Below are 22,601 nucleotides of genomic sequence, written 5' to 3'. Positions count from 1 at the left end.
GCACATGCCTCATATGATAAACAGCAGTTACTGGAGAAGGAAAGGAAAACAAGCCATGCTTTGCATGTGCCTAATCGAATAGCTGCCTCATTTTAATGAAGACTAATGTCAGTGGCACTATATTCAGAAATAATTAATGTCTGTGAAGTTTAGCCCTAATGGAAAGAAAGTCTTGACTTCCTAGGATCTTTTCAAAGGACATAAACAAATCTCTTCTCTGAAGGTATAGAACAGACTTTCCCAAGGACTGTAACAGCTAGGTATCTCAGCCCAAGAATTCTGGATTCAATTAAGGCCAGAAAAAATACGTTTAAGAGGACTTACTGTGAACAGAATTATCAAAAATCACTCAAACTATGCAATTAAAGTGGTGCAGCAGTAAGGGAAATCTCACATGCAAGAAATCCCTAATGTTGCATGTACTGATTTTCCTCACTGACAGATCCTACAGAGATCTTTTTTAGTGCTAAGTAATGGAATTCATGAAACTGCATATTTGAAGATATTTGGGAGCCAACAGCTAGACCCTGTTTGACATAACATAAGTTTAGCTGCAAATCTAAATTTCTGCTTTTATTTTTAATTTTCTCACGAAATAAGAACACGGGACTATCTCTCCATGTAATACACGTAAATAGAAAAAAAAAGAAGAAAAAGCGCTGGGAAGACTTTTATAAGATTTCATACAGCAGCATCAGCTGAATGCAAGAGACAAAATCCCTGTTAAACTGGACAGACTCAAAATGTCCACATACTAACCTATATGCGTTTGAGCCATAACATCAGCTAGTCTGTGCGCGGCACCACTGCCTCCACTTTGTGTAGAGGAGGAGGAAGTGGTTGACGTGGTAGAGCCATGGATTGCCTGACTGATCCAATGTTCCATGTTTATACTCCCCTGGCTTGAGGTCGGAGTTCCCTGGGAGTCGCCCTGGACGGAGCCTTCATCTTCTGAACCAGAAGAAGTATCTAGTAATTAAAAACAGACAGTGAACTTGCAGTGCTTTGAGGTTTTCTTAATAGAAAGAAGGTGTGTTCATATTACAAATCTAAAGATTAACTGCCATTAAGAAAAACTCACGAAGGCAGGAAAACTTAGTAAGAAACATCTGCAATACTGAAAGCCCTGAAACAAAGTCAATTGCTAACTGCGAACCAAGGGCGCTTTGCTGCTCTAATGCCATGGCTTGTGTATTATTGTACAAAAATAAGGATACTAAAAGAGTCTTCCTTTATCGCATGGCTTGTGAATGCTCTGAAGATCTCCAAACATGTATTAACAAAACACCCAAAATACTTTCCCAAGCTCACTCCACAAAGCCTGAAAAGCTTTTCCAGTTGTAGAAAGCCCACCCCTCATTGAGAAACGGAGTCCCAGCTGGATTCAGCAAGTATGAGAATGCATGAGAGTGGGGTATTTTCACAGTCTAGCAGGTAAGAGAGCAGATAAATCTGAAAAGGAATGGCATGACCAATTGTAAAGACAACATTCCATTAAAGTGTTAGGGAATAAACTAGAAACTTGAAAAGTACTTTGAGTCACAGAAAATATGACAAGCTGGCCATAGTTAGGTCCTCATAAGACCGAAAGGACCAATGCAAGTTGAGGTACCACCAAGGGCAAAGCAATCATGCGAACTGCCCCAGCTGACTTTCCAACCATTCAGTTCACCCTCTCTTCTTCAAGTATACCTCAACATTATGCTCAGTGTGCTTCAAAAAACATTTCCATTACTATCTATGCAGGCAGATTATTAGTTCATAGTAGCACAAAGAAACATTTTTTAAATTCTCATAAAATACACAGAGATGCTCACCTGGAGGTGTGTAGGCATCCATTGATGTTTGTACCACCAATGAACGTCGTTTGGAGGGCATGGGGACTGCCATTTTCCTTTCTTTGTGTTTAGCAAGGGCTGCCTGAACTGCTTCCGTGTGGACATCTGGAAGGAAAGAGAGATTTCAAGCTAGTGTTCAGACAGAAACAAGCTGTTTCTTTGTGCATTCCGTGCACCTGCGCGCAGGTTCGTTCGCATGCCAGCAAGGCTGACAACGCACACCGAATGATGAAACACACGGCATCTCAGAGGGACTGCGTGAGTTCTCCTCACTGTAGAAAAAGCAGCTATAGTGAAGAGTGCCGTACCAACAAACAAGCCCTTTGAGCTGTACGATATTCCCAGATGAGTGCTGCAGTATTTGAAGAGTAGGAACTCTGCTTCCCCAGAGCAAACCTCTGTTTCACCAAGAGCTGTTACTTCTGCAACCGTTACTGTCGTGAGTGAATGTGTGGTGCGTTAACACGGTCTGTTTTTTAAATCCATGAGGTTTCCGATTTGCACAGACTAAGTGAACAGGAACATTTGCTTGAAAGGTAAGAGGTAAACGTCACAACAGAAATGGCAGCAGGTCCCCCACTCCCAAATCCTCCTCCTGCCTCCGTCGCTTGGCTTTATTCACAGAAAAGTAAGCATTACGTAGGGTTGGGCTGAGGTGGAATGAGAACAAAAAGCACCCTGAGCACAGGCCTGGTGCTACACACAGCTCACACCAGCCCGCTCCACAGCATCCAACAGATCTCTCCTCCATCGACACATCCCCAGTGAAGAGCTGCTCCACCTTTCACGTGTATACATAGCTGTCTGCTTCCACAAGTCTGAAAAAGGCCATTCATCATGTCTAAAAGACACTAGCGACATGTTTTGATTAATTACTTTGTTTTGTGCAAATCTTTCAATCACTACTATAACGACAGACTGAAGTAAGTCTGCCTTTAGTTTACGACCTTGCACTGTCTGTCTGTGTATTTCTATGGTTTTGAGACAAGATGTACACGAGGAGACTGTATGCAAAAGACATGGCAGTCAACACAAGCCACTTATGGCTAAAGGCGTTGCCACACACCGACCATCCGGCACACAACTTGAAGCACACTCGATGTTGCCTTTTAGCCAGTCACCGTTAGCCAGCTGCAGAAAACACGGCCAGTTGTGCGCACGACTTAGCTGTTCCTGCTTGTGAAGTGGGAGCATAGAGAAGCAGGTCTAACCCAGAGTGATCCCACTTCTGCTGCTGTTAACTCTGTTTGAAGACCATCCTTGCTGGCTGGCTTGGCAGCACACAGCCTGTTTCCTACTCCTGTGTCGATGTGGTGGCAGCCCTGAACAGGCAACATTCCCCAAGCAAAGCAACAGGAAAGAGAAAAGGATATATATCTAGAGCTGCTGGTTGGATCACATCAGTGTAAGCAACTTGTTTTAAGTAACAACCGGGAAGGATGACTAGAAGCATTAGATGATACACTCTGCTGATAAGCCACAGTGTCTCATTTTTAATAACAGTGTTCCCTATCTTCTGCCAGGGCTCAAGCACCTCTCAGTGGAAAGACTGCAGGTTAAGAGTAAGTCTAAGAAAAAAAATGTTATCAGCTGCTTCTGTGGGTTGTTTCTTGCATTTATTTTAAACCATGAAGAGGATGAGGGCATCACCGAAAGCAAAGCAAGAAAAGCAAACAGCAAAGCTGGACAAGCATACTCAAAGGATAAGAGCTGTGTGGCTGACAGACCAAACTGGAGGAAGACTGCAATGCCAACATCAAACCAGAAAACATCTTCTCTCCTGTCAAGTCATTATTTAAAAGTAGAAGGTTTAAGGTCTTTCTTATAATTAAAATCTGGTGAAAAGGTTATGTGAAAAGTATCAAGCTAGGAAAATGAACAACGTAAGTCTTTACCTAACAGCATGTCCCCAAGATAAATTCCTACCTGCTCACTCCACACCAATGTCAATAACGTATACAGGATTGAACACGCTCACTAATAGTTTGTGTTTCTTATCCACCAAACAGGGAAAATTCTTGGTTTTCCTTCAAAGGATAACAATTAGATATCAAGCAGTAAAAAATGAGCTTTCTCTTTTAAACAAAACCAAAACTCTACAGCAATTTTTGGAAGACAGTAGATTTTGCTGATCAAGACAGGAAGAATTATTTGTAGATTATTGCATTTAGGATTGTTTTTTACTGTATTAGTAGGGAGATGAGGTGTAACTCACATTCTTCAGAAGTTTTTTAAAGGAGGACAGTTGACAGAAAATAATTATTAAAATGCTTAGCGACCCACAGAGGTCCCTTCCAACCCCTACCATTCTGTGATTCTGTGTGACAGCTGGACACTGAATCATAACTTGTGAATTCTTTGATTTCTTTTTTGATGTAAGAAGTTAAACTCATCAGCTTAATTAAAAAACACTCTGCCAGGTTTGGATTTTCAAATGAGTCCATGGGAGTCCAGGAATTGAATTGTTTTCTTAATAAAGCACATGCCTGATATGTTTATTTGTAACGAGTTACTGTAGAATAAACCAGACTACAGAATAATTAAAAAGAAACAACCCAAACCCCACAGGAAAGCAAAAACAATGGAAAAGATAAGAAACTCTGAACAAACACGAGGGAAGCTGACTGGGGAGAAGGAACACGCACACCTGCTCCCAGCCCAGCCTGCAAGGCCGACTGTTCTGAAGGCATTACTCCGAGCACGGAGGCTACTGAAAAAGCCAGGACACATGTCGAGAAAAGGCTGAGGACAGACAGTCCAGAGCTGGTCCAGGGGTTGTCAGCAAGACCTTACATGCATTTAGCGGGAGAGGAAAAAGAGGCAGTAGAAGCAGCCAAGCTTGGATGAAAAAAATCTTTTCACAACATTCTCTCCAGGAATAAAACTCTTGGCTAAACCAAGTGTCTCTAAGCATATAAAGAAAGGGTAAGGATTAGGTAAAGAACAAATAACAGCCTATACAGTTTGTATGGTTCTTCTTTTGGAATGAAAGCCTGTTGATGGGTTCTGAAAACGCTCTTCAACCTGTTTTGACAGTCTTGTATACAGTTGGACTTATTAAGCTAATGAAGAGCATTCAAGCCATTCACACCCAGAGACTAAGTCCCAAAGTGTTGAAAATTCAAAGAGATGAGGGAAAGCCAGACTGACACTTAAGAATTACACTTGAGAACAACTCACAGGTTACAACATCTATCCTGTAACCACAGCAAGTAGGTTTGTCCCCACCAAATATCAGCTTCAGATATGCAATTTCCATACATGTGCTTCGCTTTTCTCTAGGTTTTAGCTTTGCTTTCCTAATCTACAAGCCAACTTCATTGATGTATCGCAAGGAATGTTAACCAATATACAACTAATAATCTCTTTTCGTAGTTTTATGAAGCATGGATTTAAACCTAAACTGAAACGTACATTTCTCACCAAAGGGTGCCCCTGGTGATTTACTTCTCATCAATTCAAACAAGAGTGTGGTAGCTCTTTGCCTTTATCTTGGGTAAAGATGGCTATATGGTCCATCATAATGTATGTGACCCATTCTCTCCCACTGCTTGCCCACAATCTGTCCCTAGAAGCTACTGAAAAAATACAAGGAGACTTGTAATAGGAATTTATACAACCGCAATTGGAAGCTCCTTGTTCACTAAAGGAAGAAAACCACATTTGTGATACACACTGGGACAAAGTATAATGAGAGTAAGAAGACATATCCAAGTTCCCTCGGGAGAAGGAAACTGCTTATCCCCCCTGAATCCCACCAGCACAAAGCAGTTCATATTCTCCACACACCACACAGAGCATTGGCAGAAAACATCGCATTAGCATTTCAAACTGTCTCTGGCAGGGTGATGCCCCTTGTACTGCAGGTCTGACAAGTGCCTGAACTGTCTTCTCAGTCTACCCTGGCACACTCAGGCCAACGGAATTCATCATACTGTGACTGAGTATTGCCTTAAAACACAGATTTCTTGTTAAATTTTCCTGAAAAAAATTGTTCACGTATCAAGATTTTGTCCAGAAATGCCACACAGTTAGGAGCTTTCATTGAAAAAAAAAAACAACAACAAAACAACAAAAATCCCATCTCTCCTCTCCTTCCTCATAGTGTGGCATACTACAATTTCTCACCTACTATAAGCTTTGGATAGTTTGAAACATAGATGTACCTTGATGTAGTTGTGCCTTCTGAAAATGTCCTGGGTCTAAGAGCAAAGAAAGCACTTTTAGGCAAAATGTTCTTTCATGTAGAAGTCTGTGACATTTTAACTACACGGTTACAGTCGACAGCACGACTCCAGGTCCTGACCTTTCAAAGCACTCCTACAGGTAACAAAATCTCTATACTCTTCCTGGCTGGCTTTTCCACAAGAAAGTCTCAATGGAAAATCTAGAGCATTGAGTAAAAAATCACCACCTCTACCTACCACAGCAGGAACCAACGTGCAGTTCCTTACCTGCTATTGTCTTCCACTGTTCTAGGCTGGCCAACCGTATGTTGAATCCAATTTGTGAGTTTGTAGTCAAAGAATCAATATATGGGAAAGAGTAAAGCAATGCTCTTGGGAAAGTCAATTCCTTAACTCATTCTCTTACAATCAACCCGGTGTTCAGTATTCAACCTGACACGTGTTTCTTACAGGCTGCCTGACAACACTTAGCAAACTTCAGACAAAACAGCTCAGTCCCCAGTCTTTTCTCTGTCGCATTCAAGCATTTTTATTTTTTATTCTCTCCCTTTACTTTCTGTGACAGGATAGAGAGGGCAAGCAGATGTCTGGGAGCAAAGTCAGTAAGCGAAACACAAAGCAAGTGGAACTGTAAAAATAAGAGCGTGGTAGAGAGAAAGCTTCCCTTCAAAGAGCTAACGATCTATTAAACAAGAGATGAGGCCTCAAAACAAAGGGCAGAGAGACTAAAATGCACAGAGAATGAGAGTCCATAAGCTCAGACTCCCAGAGCGATGACCCATGGCTTTGGCCCCTGCGCTCCATAGTCAGAAACTCTCATCTGTTGCAAATAGAGGTGAATTCCTCATTCCATCAGCAGGACGAAACGCCAGCTCTCCCAGAAGGTGCTCTGCTTAGCGCAGTCACTCTTCTCATCTGGTGTATCTCCTAACTTGGCACACTCTTGTGCTCCTTGTTTAACTGAAAAGGCTTCGGAAAAAACCCCAACCCACTTAACCTACATTACTACACAGCACCAGCTTGATACGGACACCATGTTCTCCATGGTCTTTCCCAGCTTTATGCATCAGTGTGATCTAATGGCTGCGTGTTCAGCACAGCAGTGCATTTCATTGTCCATGGAAAAGGGAACAAGCCCACCTCTCTGCTTCCATGGAACAAAGTGACATCCCACCTGCGCTGGCACGCTGCTCCGATGGGAGCCCACTGGCGTAACAAACCAGCCGGAGACGGGAGAGCCGGCAGCCGGCACACAGCCACGCCGGAGGGATCAGCCTGCGCTCACAGACTGTTCATTTTAAATGCATGGCGATGTGGGAGGGAGCAACCTCTGCTCAACAGGGAGAATGGGGTGAAAGCAGACGTTAGGGAGAGAACCATATTAACTGCTGATAGCAAGCAGTGTTCAAAGGTTAAATAATAATGCCCAGAAATACAGAAGCAAACATTGTTAATTACAAATGGCTCATACTGTTTACCCCTTTGTCACAGTGTTCTTTAACCATTTATTCCCTACATTTTTAATGACCTGGAACGTAATTTTGGGAGGGGAGGACATGACAGTTTTTTTTTCAGTCAGTAGTTGGGTTGGCACACAGGAAGAGAGTCTGGCCAGGAGTTTTAGTCTGGTTTGTATTGGTTCTGCGATGCAAAAAGTCTCTTCTGAACTCTTCTGAAGTCTTTTCTGTAGAACATACTTTCTCTCCTCCTTATACAAATGTGTGTGTATTTATAAGAAGTGGCGAGCTTCCGCTGCAACAAGCTGTCCGCTCCCAGCTATTTACTTTGGGGAAGGCAGTACTTCATCCTCCTAGGCTCAGATGAGCTCCACAAACAAACCAGCCCTCCTTTCCTGAGGCAGGAAAGCAATTGTTGTGCGATGATCAAGGTCAGCCATTTCCTGGCCCGCATACGGAGCCACGCTGCAGTACCTCGTGTTTCTCTACAGCTGCCAGAAGAGCTCTCTTCTGAAGCGTGCATCCACGTTTGGCATGGGGCATAACCCTGACTCGCCCTTCCCCTTACACCCCAGGAACAGGGATGCCCTATCCCTTCCTTGGGCCAGACACAGTACCTTTGAAAGCTCTGAACTGTAACTGAGACATTTGAAATGTCGGCAGGGGGGTTGGACTAGATGACCCACAGAGGTCCCTTCCAACCCCTACTATTCTGTGATTCTGTGATTCTGTGATTCTGTGAAATATGCTGTGTATTCCCAGTCCTCCCACAGACTCTTGCAGCTTTTAGCAGGAGAATGAGTTTGTTCAGCCCTTTTTTAAAAAACAAAAACCTATTCAACAAATTACAGTTGCATTCTTCCTTGATGTGGAGGGGTTGTTAAATTTTTTTTCCTGTATGAGTTTAACATGCCTCAGCAGCTTCCTTTACTCAGCGTTAGCTGCATTTGCTCCACAGGCATGTCAAGCACTCAACATACTGTAAGCAAAGCGATACCTCCTCACGGATCAGGGATCTGGGTGTTGGTTCTGCATGGATCACAAAACAGGGCACTCCTTCCATGGTAAGCATCAGCTACATAAAAAATTTCCGTATTATAAAACTGTTCCTCACACCTTTCCACAAAATGCCTCAGCAGACAAAAGAAAAACAGCCTCTTTTGCACTTAAATCTTGCAGTTCTGTGTCAAGTAGTTCTTTGCATCTAATTTATCATGCAATCCTGTTTCTTTCTAAGACAAGAAATTAAGACTTGCTGTAGACAGAAGTAGTGCATCACTAGCATCAAGATAGCAGAAGTCTGTTTCTACCTATATTTCAGACAAAATATATTATTGCTGTTGTCTTTGCTTGAGTTTTCAGTTTCCCAGTACTTATAAAACAAGCTGTTGCCTAATTATTGCTGTACAGATGCAGAATTATCTAACAGAGTCCCTACCATCTTCTGCAGTCTGGTTATCCAGTTCTGAATTAATGATACTTCAGGGGACTTAGCCTTTGAAGAACGGAACTGCTGCGAGACATACCTAGATGTGATCTGAATTCATCCATTTCATCTGTGTGTTCCTTTTGCCTCCTGCATTTCCTCTCCCTTGGGCTCTTTTTTTTTTTTTTTTTTGCCTTTGGAAACAATCTTTCTTCATTTGCTTTAGTAGCCAGTTCCTGGTAATACGATGATACAGCTGGGAGCAGGACAGGCCCAAGGACTCTGCAAGATTTAGCACCCTTGCTTTTTTCCAGATAGCCCACCAACACAGCTGACTCACTCGCAGAACGGCAGACTAGTAAGATCATGAAGGTTGATGCTCTGCACTAATGAGTTGATAATGCCAAATGACTTATAATAAGAGGTTATTTATGTACATATAACACATATTTATGTCATATTTGTATTGCAGTAGAGGATCAGCCCTGAACTCAAACATTTAACAAATAAGTAAACCCACGAACACGTGTCTGTCTCAGTGAAGCCAGCATCTAGGGTGGCACCAAAGAAAACAGCTGGAAGAACAGGCAGGGAGGTGGCTTGCAGGAGGGCAAGAGGAGCAAGGACAGTCACTGCTGCAACAACACTTGGTGCAACAGAAGAATCCTAACAGCTTCTGAGTTATTACAGGGAGGCAACTGATACCACAGGAAAACAGCACTATCAAAGGTGAATTTTGGCTGAAAATTCCAGATAAGGCAATGCTAAGTATAGCGATAGTATGCTAAGTAATTATACAGAGGGCAGGTTGGCAATTGCTGCCTTACAGGAAACTAGTAGTTGAGAGCATGGAAGTCTTTTATGAGTTTAATCAGACCTTTGTTGTAGCTACCATGGAAACCAAGGATATACCGAGAATTCATTTCCTAATACGTGGCCTGTAAATACTCTGAGTAGAGATAATTTGGTAGCTACATCTATTGGAAATGCAATCAGGACGTACTAAATAGGGTGAGACACGGTAAATGTGGTATCATCAGAACAGATTGCAGTTAGGCTTTGTCTTTTGATTGCCCTGGGCTGACAGCACTGACTTATTTTCAGGCAGATATAGGGCAAGTGATTTCATAAAAATTGCTGTGTTCATCCAACACAGATCAGACTTTGGAAAATCATCTCACTCCTGGGAATGTGAAAGTAAGTGAGTCCACATAATAACAGATCTTTGCTGTGGGTGATGCTATAATGAAGCGGTCTCAGAATACTTTCGCAGTCTCTCTGGGTATTAAGATAGCAAAGCACATAGCCCCAGCAGTGTGACACCTGATTTCTCTCCAGCTGCAGGCAGGTGTGCTATTAATCCTGAAATAAGGCATTCACAGCAAACACAGTGAATACTTCACTGAATGCAAGAACATCTGCTCCAGGACAACACTCATTTATACGAGAGCTGTGGAAGTTACTAACAGAAGTAAAACTCACATTTCAAAAAACAACCTAAGGGTGTAAGTTTCAGTCTTTGGGATACTTAAACTTTACACACTGGGCCTCTGGTTTTCCTGGGAACTGGGGATACAGGGATATGCAGGGGAAAGTTCTGCTGACTTTTCACAAACTTGGGGCCAAATTTTGTTGACCTGCACATTTTTGACAACGAAGAGCGAGTGTTTCAGAAAACATCTGCACTCCCATGAACATGCTGCCTGCAGCCACCAAACTCCAGGGGTGGAGGAAACCGCACGCCCCACACTCCGTGCCATCGCTCAGCCGCTGCCCGGCACCTCCCGGGCACCTCCAGAGCCAGGAGCTCATGCTGTCAGAAAGCTCAGCTTTGAAGACCACAAGCATGGCTGTCATCTCCTGCTTTGGACGGCAGGATGGATCCATACTTCTGGGTGGAAGGAAGGTGAAAGCTGCACACACAGCTGGGAAAGCTGCAAGGGCAGGCTGCGAAACACAGCGGTTATGTGATGGAAACAGAGGACACTGAAAGAGAAGGCTGAACTCTTTATGACTCCACTGCTAGTTCTGCTGAAAGACATTGTTTTTGCTTTACTTTGGATTCTTCAGGCATATAATAAAGTCAATTTCAAAATGTTTTTCTCTAAACTCTGAGATTTAAAACTATATTAACTCTACTCATAAGTGAAACAAAAAACCAACATGCAGGCCTCCCACTAATAATTTCCATCCCTCCATTTATTTATTATCTCATTTGTAATGCATCTGGAAGTCAGCTTCACGTAGTGACTTCATCTCAGACCCCCTTATTATGTGATCTGAAGTAAATCAACTTTCTATTTGTTTCTCTCTGGAGATCCTTGAGTAATTTTCCTCAAGAGTTCTGCAATTATCCTTCCACTTTTTTCTGCAAGGGTCAAAAGCAAGGATGTGGTCATATAAATTACATATTTGCAAAAGTTTCTCTTCAACTTCTTTTTTGTCCTGATTTGAGTTGTAGCTTGAACAAAGTTTGTAAGTAAGCTAAACTGGAGATAATTAATTTCTGAATAAGTGTATCTATAAGCCAGGTGAATTAATTCAGGTTAATGTTTCCAGGTAACCTTCACTCGCCTGAAGGGTTAATAAATTCTTTGTTTTATGACAAGCCACCTTAATGTATATATGGAGTCCTGCCTTGATACATAGCACATTCATCATATTTTTCTTTCTCCTTGCTCTCTGGAGTAATGTTAGATGATAAGGATCCATTAAAAATGATTTCTCAAATCTTCCCATTCCATCCTTTCCTCTACCACGCACTACAGCTCATATTCCCACAGCATAATTCTTTTTTGCCAGTTCTGGCAAGATTGCAGAATGAGGTCTTGAATGTCCTTTCAAAAATGCAAAATATAAGCTACCCCTATATTTTCAAATCACTATGAGGTAAGCTGTAAACACGCAAAATGTCAGCAACCTTTGCTACGGTTCATACACACACTTAGCTCCTGGTAAATGAGAACAAATAGGTGGTAAGGCATGTACGGAAGGTGATAGAGCAGAGCAACTCAGCTACCCAGGGTCTGGTGCCAGCTTCTCCTCCAGGATTCGGGTCTACAGGGAATGCTCTTTCATTGCTAGTGCTCTTATTTCAAATGTCCCTCAAACCTAGCCTGGGACGACTTGTTTCGAAGTCAATGATTCATGCTCAGTATAAGCTGTTCAAACTTTTCGCTGTTGAACCACAGTGTGGGAAAGGTGGCTCAAGAATTTGAGCCAGGAGAGTTGTAGTTAGGATGCATTTGTTTTGGCAGTATCTCCAAAAATCCCCTATATTAAGATGTCTTTGAACAGAAGTGCTGAATGCGCTTGGAAAATGAGCTGTTCTCTGCAGTGGTGGGATCTCTGGGGCAGGGACTGGCAGCCCTCCACGCACGGCGTACCAGACTGACTTCTTTCTTTTTGATCTTCAGAAGTTAAACGTATGGGAAAAAAATCAGTAAGAGTGAGTGGGGGAAGGGAGCTACTCCCTGCCGAGAGCCCGGGTACCACAGCCCCCTTACCAGCAGTACCCTTCCTCCATGCTACCAGCCCAGAGACGCTGATTCCATGCATGGTATTTCCCAGAATACTCGGTTTCTCAGCTCCCAGTTCTTTGCTTATCCACTGCTGTGCCTTTTAAAATCCATCCACGCAGTTCATGTAGCACGTGTGTTCTCATCTGCTGGTCTTTCCTCCAGGACACCGTGAACCCTTAGAGACAGAGGCAGTGCAATTTCACTTACACTGCTCCTTCCCACATCATTTCTGACATCTGGAAAACTCAGTTTTTAGAGCTCACTGGTCTCTTTTTAATTAAGCATTACACTTGCTCCAGGCAGTGTAGAACACTGGTCATCTTACAGGCCTCTCAGAGACCTCATGAGAAACAAGTGACTTAATAAACTTGGCCCAACCCATCTATCATATCCTCATCTCATCAGAGAAGAATTCTACAGCAGAAATCAGTCAGGAGCTGCTATCTCACTCCTAACACATATATGTGAATTTGAACATATTACACGGCATTCCCCATCTCTAAATATCAGTTTTTTAGGTTTTATTTTTTATTGGTGCATACTTTTTGTGTACTTACATTACTCTTTCTTTTTTTCTTTTTAACTGACAGATGGGAGCTGTGGAAACAGTAAAAGCTGGGTTCTGGCACACAAGAGGATGTTCTGGTTTTCAGCATTGGGATGGAGAACCGAAGCTTTTTGTTCCGACATAATCTAAAGGCCACAGGTAAAAATGTCCTTTGGAAAATTTCCCTCTGGAAAAATGTCCTTGGTAAGGACCTGATGTTCTCTTTCCTCCATGTGCTGAACGTCCAGTTGAGGGAGGACAACATACTTGTTCTCTGGAGAGGAGTTAAAAGTGGTGCTGACGGGCTCTGAAGGAGAGTTTTTCTCTGAACCCCACAGCCCATGCCTGGCTGAGAAATACAATTTCTGCTTCAAGAGGAGCTGCCAAGTTTACCCGTGGGGTATCTCGTCAGGACCTGCCACCGGCGCAGACACTGCTGTACCGCGCCACAGCCTTTCCGTGGCAGCAGAGCCCAGCCCTGCTTCAGGCCACCAGGACAGACAGCCACGGGCAAGGGGCCAAGCTCTAGCAGCAGTGTAACTCCAGGGCTACACTGTGTAGGAGAGGTTACGGATCACTATTTTAACCACCAAATCAGTAAGACCGTTCTTCCAAAAGCAAAACAGCCTATATGATGGTATTTTAAATAACAGTGGCAGAAGCTTCAGGTCCTTCATCGAAGGATCTCAATGTTAGCAGGAACAGAATCTAGCCATTGTTTACCAGGGAGTAAATGGGTCCCTAGCGACTGTATGGAAGACATGTAGTGCCAAAATTATCCGAAAATCTCAGTATTCGACTGAGTTAAGTTCATTTAGACGGTATGATAAGACTGTGAAAACTAAGACACTTAGGTTACCTACTTGTTTACTCCATCATGTAATTCCTATCTCCTTATCTCAACACACCATACCAAACCCATCGATCTGCAGCTTCCAAAAGTACCCAAGAAACCTAGTTTCTGAACTGCACTAAGGAAACAAAGCTGTATGTCCAGCTGCAGCTACATCTACATGGCCATTACTAAGGCTGTGCCTGATTTTGCAGTCATGTCACTTGAGCCAGACCAAGCCAGATGCCAACATCAATTCCACACGCAGAGGCAACAGTGAAGTGCAAGCCAGTTCTCCTTTGACTGGGTTTTCTTGCCTGAAAAGCCACTGACCAGAAAAGCCTTTTGGCAAAAGTTACTGATCCAGCCTACAGCAACATTTGGCGTCAGCGTCATCTTGAGCCCCCAGATAAAGACACAGTACAGGCACCAGCTACGGAACGGCAGCTGCTAAGAGAAAAACACTGCCATGATCTACACTTGGCAAACCTTTCCAAACACTGTTTCTAAGTGAGTAAATACTAAGAGAATTTTTATATTCAGTAGTAAACAAATCAAAAATGCTTCAGAATTGCTAAACTAGCTGCCACATTTGTATGAAGTAAATAACATAGCTTAACCCTGCACTAATTCAGTTATTGTACTTTAGACATTCCAAAACTTATCAAAGAAGCTGACATATTGAAACATAACAATTTCAGGATCCCTTCCTGTATAAAAAAAATGCTACCAGGAAATTTTAAACCTTTCTGGTTTTAAAGAATTAGACGAAATTCCCAGTGTAGGTTGAATTCTGAAATCAGATTATCTTCAAACGCAGAATGTACCAGGAACATTTTGGAGAAAAAATAGCTTCATAAACTCAGAGTCAGCTTCCATAAACTCAAGACTCAATTTTATTTAGAATATAAAAATCATAGAAACCAGGTTTTCAAAATTATAGTGCTGAAAAATCCAGTTACAATATTAATGAAATAATAATAATAAAGAAGACTGAAGTGAGAAAATAGGTAGGGATTTAAAATGTCACAGTCTGACATTTCCCATAATAAAAGAGCATAAGTTGAAGGTGATATTAGTGGAAGCAATGATTTTGAGTCTCCAAAGAGAGTTCATTAAACAATCTTCGCTTACATCTGAATTTATGTAAAAAGCAAAGGCCTGGAAGGAGAGCTGGATGACTTTCAGGATCTTAGACTTCCAGTTAGGAAAACCTTACCAAGAAGAGACAGGAAAGGACTTTGCTCAGAGTTGGAGACGAGGATTTGTTTGCAGATGTTAATTGAAATAAATTGTGCAGAAAAACTAAGGAAGGGAAATGCTTTCCTAGAAGTGAATTACTTCTTGGTTAAACACTGTGCATTCATTTTTGGTTTGGGCCTTTTCCAAGAAAATGTGCCAAATATGGTAACAAGCACTGAAGCTGGGTAACAGCTAGGATCTGATAATCACGATATGACCGGAGCAGAGATGCTGAAGTATTAAGCATGGCAAAACAACAAGCAAAACAAAGGCTTCCACCAGAAGCAAATCTGAATCTGAAGATAAGATAACCAGAAAGAAATCTGACTTGCAAGTTTACAACCTGCAGTAATAGAGCGTATGAATCAAGGGACCAAGAAAGAAAAAGACTTCTAGTCTCACAGGGGCGATGTCTAGAAGGGGAGAATATAATTCAGCATAGAAACACTGCGCTGTACCTTAGTAAAGGTCCTCTGACACTAAATCTAACAAAGATGATCTGATAACTTCTCAAAATTGAAATAGAAGTTTACGTTTATCTTCACTGACATTTGCTACATGCAGTCTTCTTTGGAGTGAGTGAAGATGTGGTAGCTGTTCAAATCAATTTGTTGGAGAGCTCAGAGTCAGGCTGTACAACAATCGACGCAGGAATTCAAAGCCCTGCCATAAGCTCCCAAAGTACTGTCAAGCTTTCCAGTTCTAACTATGAGGACATTTTCAGAGCAGCAAAAGAGATCTGAATTTACACCACAGAATCATCAAAAATGCTTTGGGTTGGAAGAGACCTTCAGAGGTCATCTAGCCCAAACTCCCTGCAGCGAGCAGGGAACCATAGTCCTGACTCTCCTAAGCTGAGACTCCTGCACTAATAACAAGCAACCCTTTGCGCTCAATTCCTTACTTTTCCTCTCAGCAGCCCAGTTTGTGTCTTTATTCTTTATCATCACAACATTTTGCCCCATTCCTAAGGCAGGATTCACTGAACAAACACCTTCCTTTTAAGGCAGCAACTGAAACCAAGCAGCAGCACCACCAGCTCAGAGCCCTCCTGGGGCATCAGCAGAGGCACACAGGGATGACGTGCACGGTGTCTCCTCTCGTGCATCCCAAACCGACTCACCATCTTAGTTTACAAAGCACAAGCATAGCTCAAGCAGCCGACTTCAACCCTAGAGAGTCACAGACTGGAGGTCTGAAGACCGCAGGTTGCACACCCACAAACTGGACAACTTCAGGAATATTATTTTACCTGCTTAAAAATATTGGTTAGAAATCAGGCAATTTTTAGTCTAATGTGGGAGAAGCTCTTAGGAGCTTATATATCAAGGAATTATTATGCACATCCCACTATCACTATTCAGTGAAAAACTGGCAGCATCTACTGTGTGAACCCAACGTTTCTGAGGGGGTAAGGGGAGTTTTCCAGATTTATCAGAATGGCCTGGACAAACAGGAACGTTGCCAACATTTACCATTTCATTTTCCTTTAAATGGGACTGGCAAGCTCTTTGACTAATGGAATGAACCAGAGATACGTTACAAAAGGTTTAATAGGGAGTTCCCTAGACTTTTCCAGTTGTGTCAGCACAGTGAGTACGTCCAGCAAGACGCATCTCCCAAACAACCCAGAACTTCCACAGCTGGCTCCCCCGCATCCTCCACATCCATCAGTCTCTGGCTCCCGCCTCTCAGCTCGCAAGGGTCTCTCTGCCACAGCGGCTGGTGGGTGCTGCTGTCTACAGCTCCCTCACTGTGCAGCTGCGAGACAGGCAGCAGAGACAAACCAGCCCGTGGCCTCGGGCTGCCGTCTGAGAAGGGCACCTATACTGCAGCAGTGCCAGCAGCAGTTAAAACAACAGCTGAGCACACCCACTCTTCATCCAGTTAAGGTGTAGTACATGCAGTTTATGCCTCCAAAGGTAAGAGTAAAAAAGTTTCAGAGCTCACCTTTCCTTCAGTTACAAACCAATCACCTCCTTCACTCTGTGTTATATCTGGAGCAGCATCGCGAAGAGACTTGAATCCCATTCATTTGGAAATGAGATTTTACCCTTTTGTTCAGCTCTGAAATTAATTTTATCTTCCCTTAATCAGTGCTTCTATTTAGGGCATAACGATGTTCCCAACTTGCTGTACTTCAAATTAAGTATTTTTCTTATGGTGTTCACTGAACAAGAATCAGTGCAGTAAAATCCAGCTGTGCCACAGAACCATAGACAGGTGGAGGTCAGCAGGAACCTCTGGAGATCATCCAGTCCAGCTCCCTGCTCAAAGCACGGTCACCTACAGCAGATTGTTTGGGGCCATGTCCACTGGGGTTCTGAATAGCTCCAAGGATGGAGACACCACAACCTCTCTGGATAACCTGTGCCAGTGCTTAACCACTCTGAGAGTAAAAAAGTTTTTTGTTATGCTTAAATGGAATTTTTCACATTTCAGTTTCTGCCTATTGTCTCCTGTCCTGTCACTGAGCACCACTGAGAACAGGCTGGCTCCATCTTCTTTACCTCCCCCATCAGGTACTTAGACACATGGGTAAGATCTCCCTGAACCTTCTCTTCTCCGGGCTGCACAACTCCAGCTCGTGCTGCCTCTCCTCGCGTATCAGAGGCTTCTTTCCTAATCACTTTTGTGGTCTTTTGTTGGACTCACTCCAGTGTGTCCATCTCTCTCTTGTACTGGGGAGCCCCGCACTGGACCCAGCACTCCAGGTGTGCCTCCCCAGTGCAGAGGGGACGGATCGCTTCGCTTGACTGGCCAGCAGTATTCCTCCCAGTACAGTGCAGGAGGCTGCTGGCCACCTTTGCCATCAGAGCAGTTTGCTGGCTCACGTTTACCTTGCTGACCACCAGGACTTTGCTACCAAGCTGCTTTCCAACCAGTGGGTCCCCAGCCTCTCTGAGTGCGTGGGGTTGTTCCTCCCCAAGCGCAGGACTTTGCCTTTCCCTTTCTCAAACTTCACCAGATTCCTGTTTGCACACTCCTCCAGCCTGCCCAGATCCCTCTGAGTGGCAGTACACCCACCTGGTGTATCAGCCACTCCTCCCAATCTGCTATCTGCAAATGTGTGAAGGGTGCACTCTGTTTCACCAGCAACGTCACCAACAAAGACCTTCGGTAGTGCTAGAGTCAGTATTTACTCCCAGAGTACACCACTAGAGACTGGTCTCCAGCTGGACTTCGTGCTCCTGATCATAACACTCTGAGCTCAACACTTCAGCCAATTTTCAGTCCACCTCACTGTCCACTTATCTACTCCATATCTCACCAGTTTGTCAATGAGGATGTTATGAGAGACACTGCCAAAAGCCTTACTAAAGTCAAGGCATACAACACCCACTGCTCTTCCCTCTACCTCCAATGCAGTCACCTCATTGTAGCAGGCCATTAGGTTGGTCAAGCATGGACTGACCAACCTAATAAGGGGATTTCATAAATCCATGCGGAGTGCTCCCAATCACCTCCTTGTCCTTCATACATTTAAAAACAGTTTCCAGGATTATTTGCTCCATCAGCTTCTCAGACATTGAGGTGAGGCTGACTGGCCTGCAGTTTCCCAGGTCCTACTTATTGCCATTCCTGAAGACAGGAATGAATCTGGCTTTCTTTAAGTCCTCAGAACCTCCCCTGACTGCCACAACCTTTCAAAGAATTGAGAGTGGTCTCACAGTGACATCAGCCAATGATGCATCCCATCCTGTCCTATGGACTTGTGCATGTTCAGTTTGTTCATATGTTCCCTGTCCCGATCCTCCTTCACAGAGGACAGGTTTTCATTGCTCACGACTTTCCAATTGGTCTCAGGGGCCTTGGATTCTTGAAGGCAAGTTTCACCAGTAAGGACCAAAGCAAAGAAGACCTTAAGTATTTTGGCCTTTTCCATGCCCTTTGTCACCGTCCCCTGCCCCATTCAGCAGTGGGCCCACATTTTCCCTAGTTTTCCTTTTGCTGCCAATGTGCCTGTAGAAGCCCTTCTTGCTGGCCTTCACATTCGTTGCCAGATGCAATTTCAGATGTACTTTGGCTTTGTAACTCCACCTCTACATGCTTGGACGGTGTCTCTGTATTCGTACAACAAATATTTCCCACATATAGCTACTACATGAGCTTACAACAAAACTCCTTTTAAAAAAGCAAAGAACAGAACCAGCCATTTCAAATTTTCATTCCAACACTGTGGTCTTCAGTTCTACTTACCCGATCTATAGCGCTCATCCCGTGACCCTGAGGACCTGCGACGGTGGTATCGAGAGGAAGAGGACGGAGTAACAGGAGTTCGACGTTCTTGTGGCAATGCCTGGTCCACTCCTGCATTAATAAAACAAAAAACCACAAGCTCATTCTGATTGAATTCCAGAAGTTAATAGTTTGGAGGAGTTCAGCCTATACTAGAAGTAGAAAATCAACATTCAGTGGCTCAACCATATCATGCTAGTTGGTTCACAATACTTGCCTCTGGTCAGCTTTTCCAGTATGGTATGTGACCTTTTATAAAGCAGTATTCAGGAAATATTTTAATATGTGCTAAAAAAAGGCGGACACCATTGAAATCGATCTTGAAGCTTTCCTGCAAATTGGTTGAAAACAGTTCCTACAAAGACTTAGCCAGTCCGTATTATCTAAAACCTCACGCGGCTGGACGATACCAGCTGGTGACAACACAATACCAACCTATGGAAACCAGACACCCAGTGGTAATGGAACTATACTAATATCTACAGGCATTTTCAGCTACCAGGGGCCAGAAAGTAAGCAATAACTGCACCAAACCAGGCTGAAAATAGTAATGTGTTCCAGCAAAACAATAACAAGAACCCAGCCTTATAATATATATACCTGCAGCATGTCAGTATGCCAGGCCTAAACATCCAGTGTTTAAGATGCAAACCTTGTATTCATCTCCTTCTCATAGTGAATTTGCTTTTTGTAAAAAATCGGTATTTTCTTCAATGCTCCTTCAACGACAGTAGTGGTATAACAGCAGCATTGTATATAAACATTTCTACAAACTAATGTTCCTTGACAACATCCAGAGAAGAGCGAAGTGAATTACTTAAGCAGGAAAATTCAAACAAACAACAGGAAAAGAAAGCAAACCTGCATTTGTAACAGCGGCATAATATGTTACCCTGCTCTCTTCTAGAGAAGACCCTGAGCAGACAGGCCCAGTAAAAGATGCATTCAGCTTAGGATTACTACAGCACACAGCCTTAGGCACTGTGATGCACAGGGGCAAAAAAACCAAGAGTATCTAAAGAAATGAAATGAATTCTTTCCTATTATTTTTTGCCTTAAAAAAATAGTTACACACTATGTGTAACTGTAAGGACAGAAGTAAAACTGGCCTCTTGCACTTAGGGTTGACAGTAGGAAAAGATCTGTTAAAATTAGTTAATTAAATGATTAATAATTAAATATTCAAATGGATGACTAATAAATTGAAATTGGATTCAGCAAAACAATGCTTGGAAATATGTTCATACTTTTCTATTAAAACAGAATGTAGAAACTCCCCACTACTATTTCTAAACTATTGAATGCCTGCTTATTGCAGAGGGTAAGAGTTTCTGTTTGTGGAAACAAGAATTTTTATGTACAATACAGACCAACGGAAAATGCCACAGTGACTTCAATCAGTCTCGATTTTGTTTCAGTGGGACTCATTAAAAAGCATCTTTTAAAAATTATTGGCATTGTACACTTATTTCTTTGTGAAAATAAACTGAACTCAAAATACAGCTTCTCAAATCTTTGGAATATCAGCAATGACAAGTCTGCTTTGATTTTGTGGAGAAGTGGCTGATTAGCTAAAAAACGCACTTGGAGTAAAATCTCACAGGTGCATAAAAGACAGAGTGAATCAGTAAATTTTCTTCTACTCAGATTATAATTCATACTCTTAAATCAAATAAAATGTCTTCATTTTACCACTCTGTCTCCACACTATAGTACCGTGTAATTTCACTTGCCCTCAAGCCTTTATATTCTTTAAGGCAGGTGAACCTAACTTCTGAATCACTGAAATAATCAGAAGAAATATTTTCTCCTCATTTGTTTATTTAGAGTTTTTCCTTCTTTACTGGGTCACCCTGAGAACCAGCAATGTAAAGTTAACAATAAAATTAATCTTGATCGAAAATTTTCAAAAAATGGCGTTTCAGCCTGTACGAGATGCTAACCACCATCATTCATCTCAGTCCCTACCCATAACGTCAGGAAGGAAATACTTTCTGGAAATCACATGTATTTACAAAAACCCTAAAAAACACACACTCAATAAGTGTACACCTAAAATTGCTGCTGCTTGACAGAGGTTTTGTGAACAAAGCAGTGCCACCACGTCCCATGGCCAATGACCTGCGTAGGGCAGCGGCGTGTGGAGAAGCACAAACAAAACCAATTGAGGTGTTGCTACTGAAGTACAACGTCATAATTATACAGGAAAAGGGGATTAAATGCATCCTTCCAACAACAAAACCACATGCAATAGGCTTTAGAAGCACTGAGGGGAAATTAAATTGTGAGGAAAAGCATCGGTTTCAGAGGTGTGCAGCTGCTGCAGGAGGGAGACCTGTTGGGTACACCTGAAAGCCATTGGAGAAACTGCATTCAAGCCCGTGGTTTCCTTCTCCTGGCCATTTGGCTATGAGACAGCTCAGGTGTCTGAGTCTCTTCTTCTGCAGCTGTGGGCAGCACACAAAGCTCTTTTTCAAGGTGTAAAAAACACCATGTACGTAAGGTAACCCCAAACACTGAGCCTGACGTTGCAGAAGACCACCAGACGCCCAACTGGCCAGGCAGCACTGCCAGCCCCGGCACTCCCTAGCACTGCACAGGGCTCTTCCCTCCTCCTGGTCACCGCGGACATCAAGCTGCTACTTGTTCTTACTACAGATACAGAAATCTCTCCTCTAATCTTAAAACTGAGACACTTCAGCTTACCTCCCTCCTCCTTTGCAGACGTGTGGTTGTCCTTTTAAGTCAGTCTGTTCCGACACGATGGGTAATACGGAGTTTCTCCACACAGTTAGGAAAGGACAGCCCCAACATGCTGCACTAGTAGTCATTTAAGGCCATAGCAAACTAAACGAGAGTATCAACATATCTTCTGCTTTTATGAGGTCCGGGGTCATTTGATGGCTTTACTTCCCACTTTCCCATGAATATAAAAACATTGAATAAACCTCTACCAAAGTGCAGAGCAGGATGCGCGAACTCAGCTCACCAACAGCACCGATTTGCACGCGGAAGTTAATTCTGCACTGAAATACAGAGAAGCAGCTCTCCATCAGCTGTCTGCGGGGAGACCTCTCTCTGTACTAAGTTCCTTTACCATGAGAACATACAAAGCATCTCCCCGCTTTGGAGAGACGGTAAGAAACCCGGCAACGGCTCCTTTCCGCAGGGGCTGGCGCAGGAACCAGCTGGCACCGCCTGGACGCACACCTTTGCTTCCCGAGCACCCGCACCCTCGCGCAGCACCAGCAATGGTGTGAGACAAAGCACACAACAGCGGGAACCTCGACGCTGCCGCTCCTGAGCGATGGG

General features: G+C 43.1%; 1 protein-coding gene across 6 annotated transcripts in view; it reads right to left on the bottom strand.

Moving 5' to 3' along the window:
* The window catches only part of DIP2C (disco interacting protein 2 homolog C), a 326,462-nt gene that overhangs the window by 117,252 nt on the left and 186,609 nt on the right, over window positions 1-22,601 (bottom strand). For all 6 annotated transcript variants that reach the window (XM_075419735.1, XM_075419734.1, XM_075419736.1 and 3 more), the window contains 3 exons: window positions 19,251-19,361; window positions 1,818-1,943; window positions 760-969 (listed from right to left, as the gene is read on the bottom strand). In XM_075419735.1, coding sequence (XP_075275850.1) covers window positions 760-969; window positions 1,818-1,943; window positions 19,251-19,361 — 447 coding nt within the window. The remainder of the gene's footprint in view (window positions 1-759; window positions 970-1,817; window positions 1,944-19,250; window positions 19,362-22,601) is intronic.

This window comes from Opisthocomus hoazin, chromosome 4 (genome assembly GCF_030867145.1).
Source record: "Opisthocomus hoazin isolate bOpiHoa1 chromosome 4, bOpiHoa1.hap1, whole genome shotgun sequence".
In the NCBI taxonomy this organism is placed as follows: domain Eukaryota; kingdom Metazoa; phylum Chordata; class Aves; order Opisthocomiformes; family Opisthocomidae; genus Opisthocomus; species Opisthocomus hoazin.
This window is presented reverse-complemented; position numbering and strand designations above follow the sequence as displayed.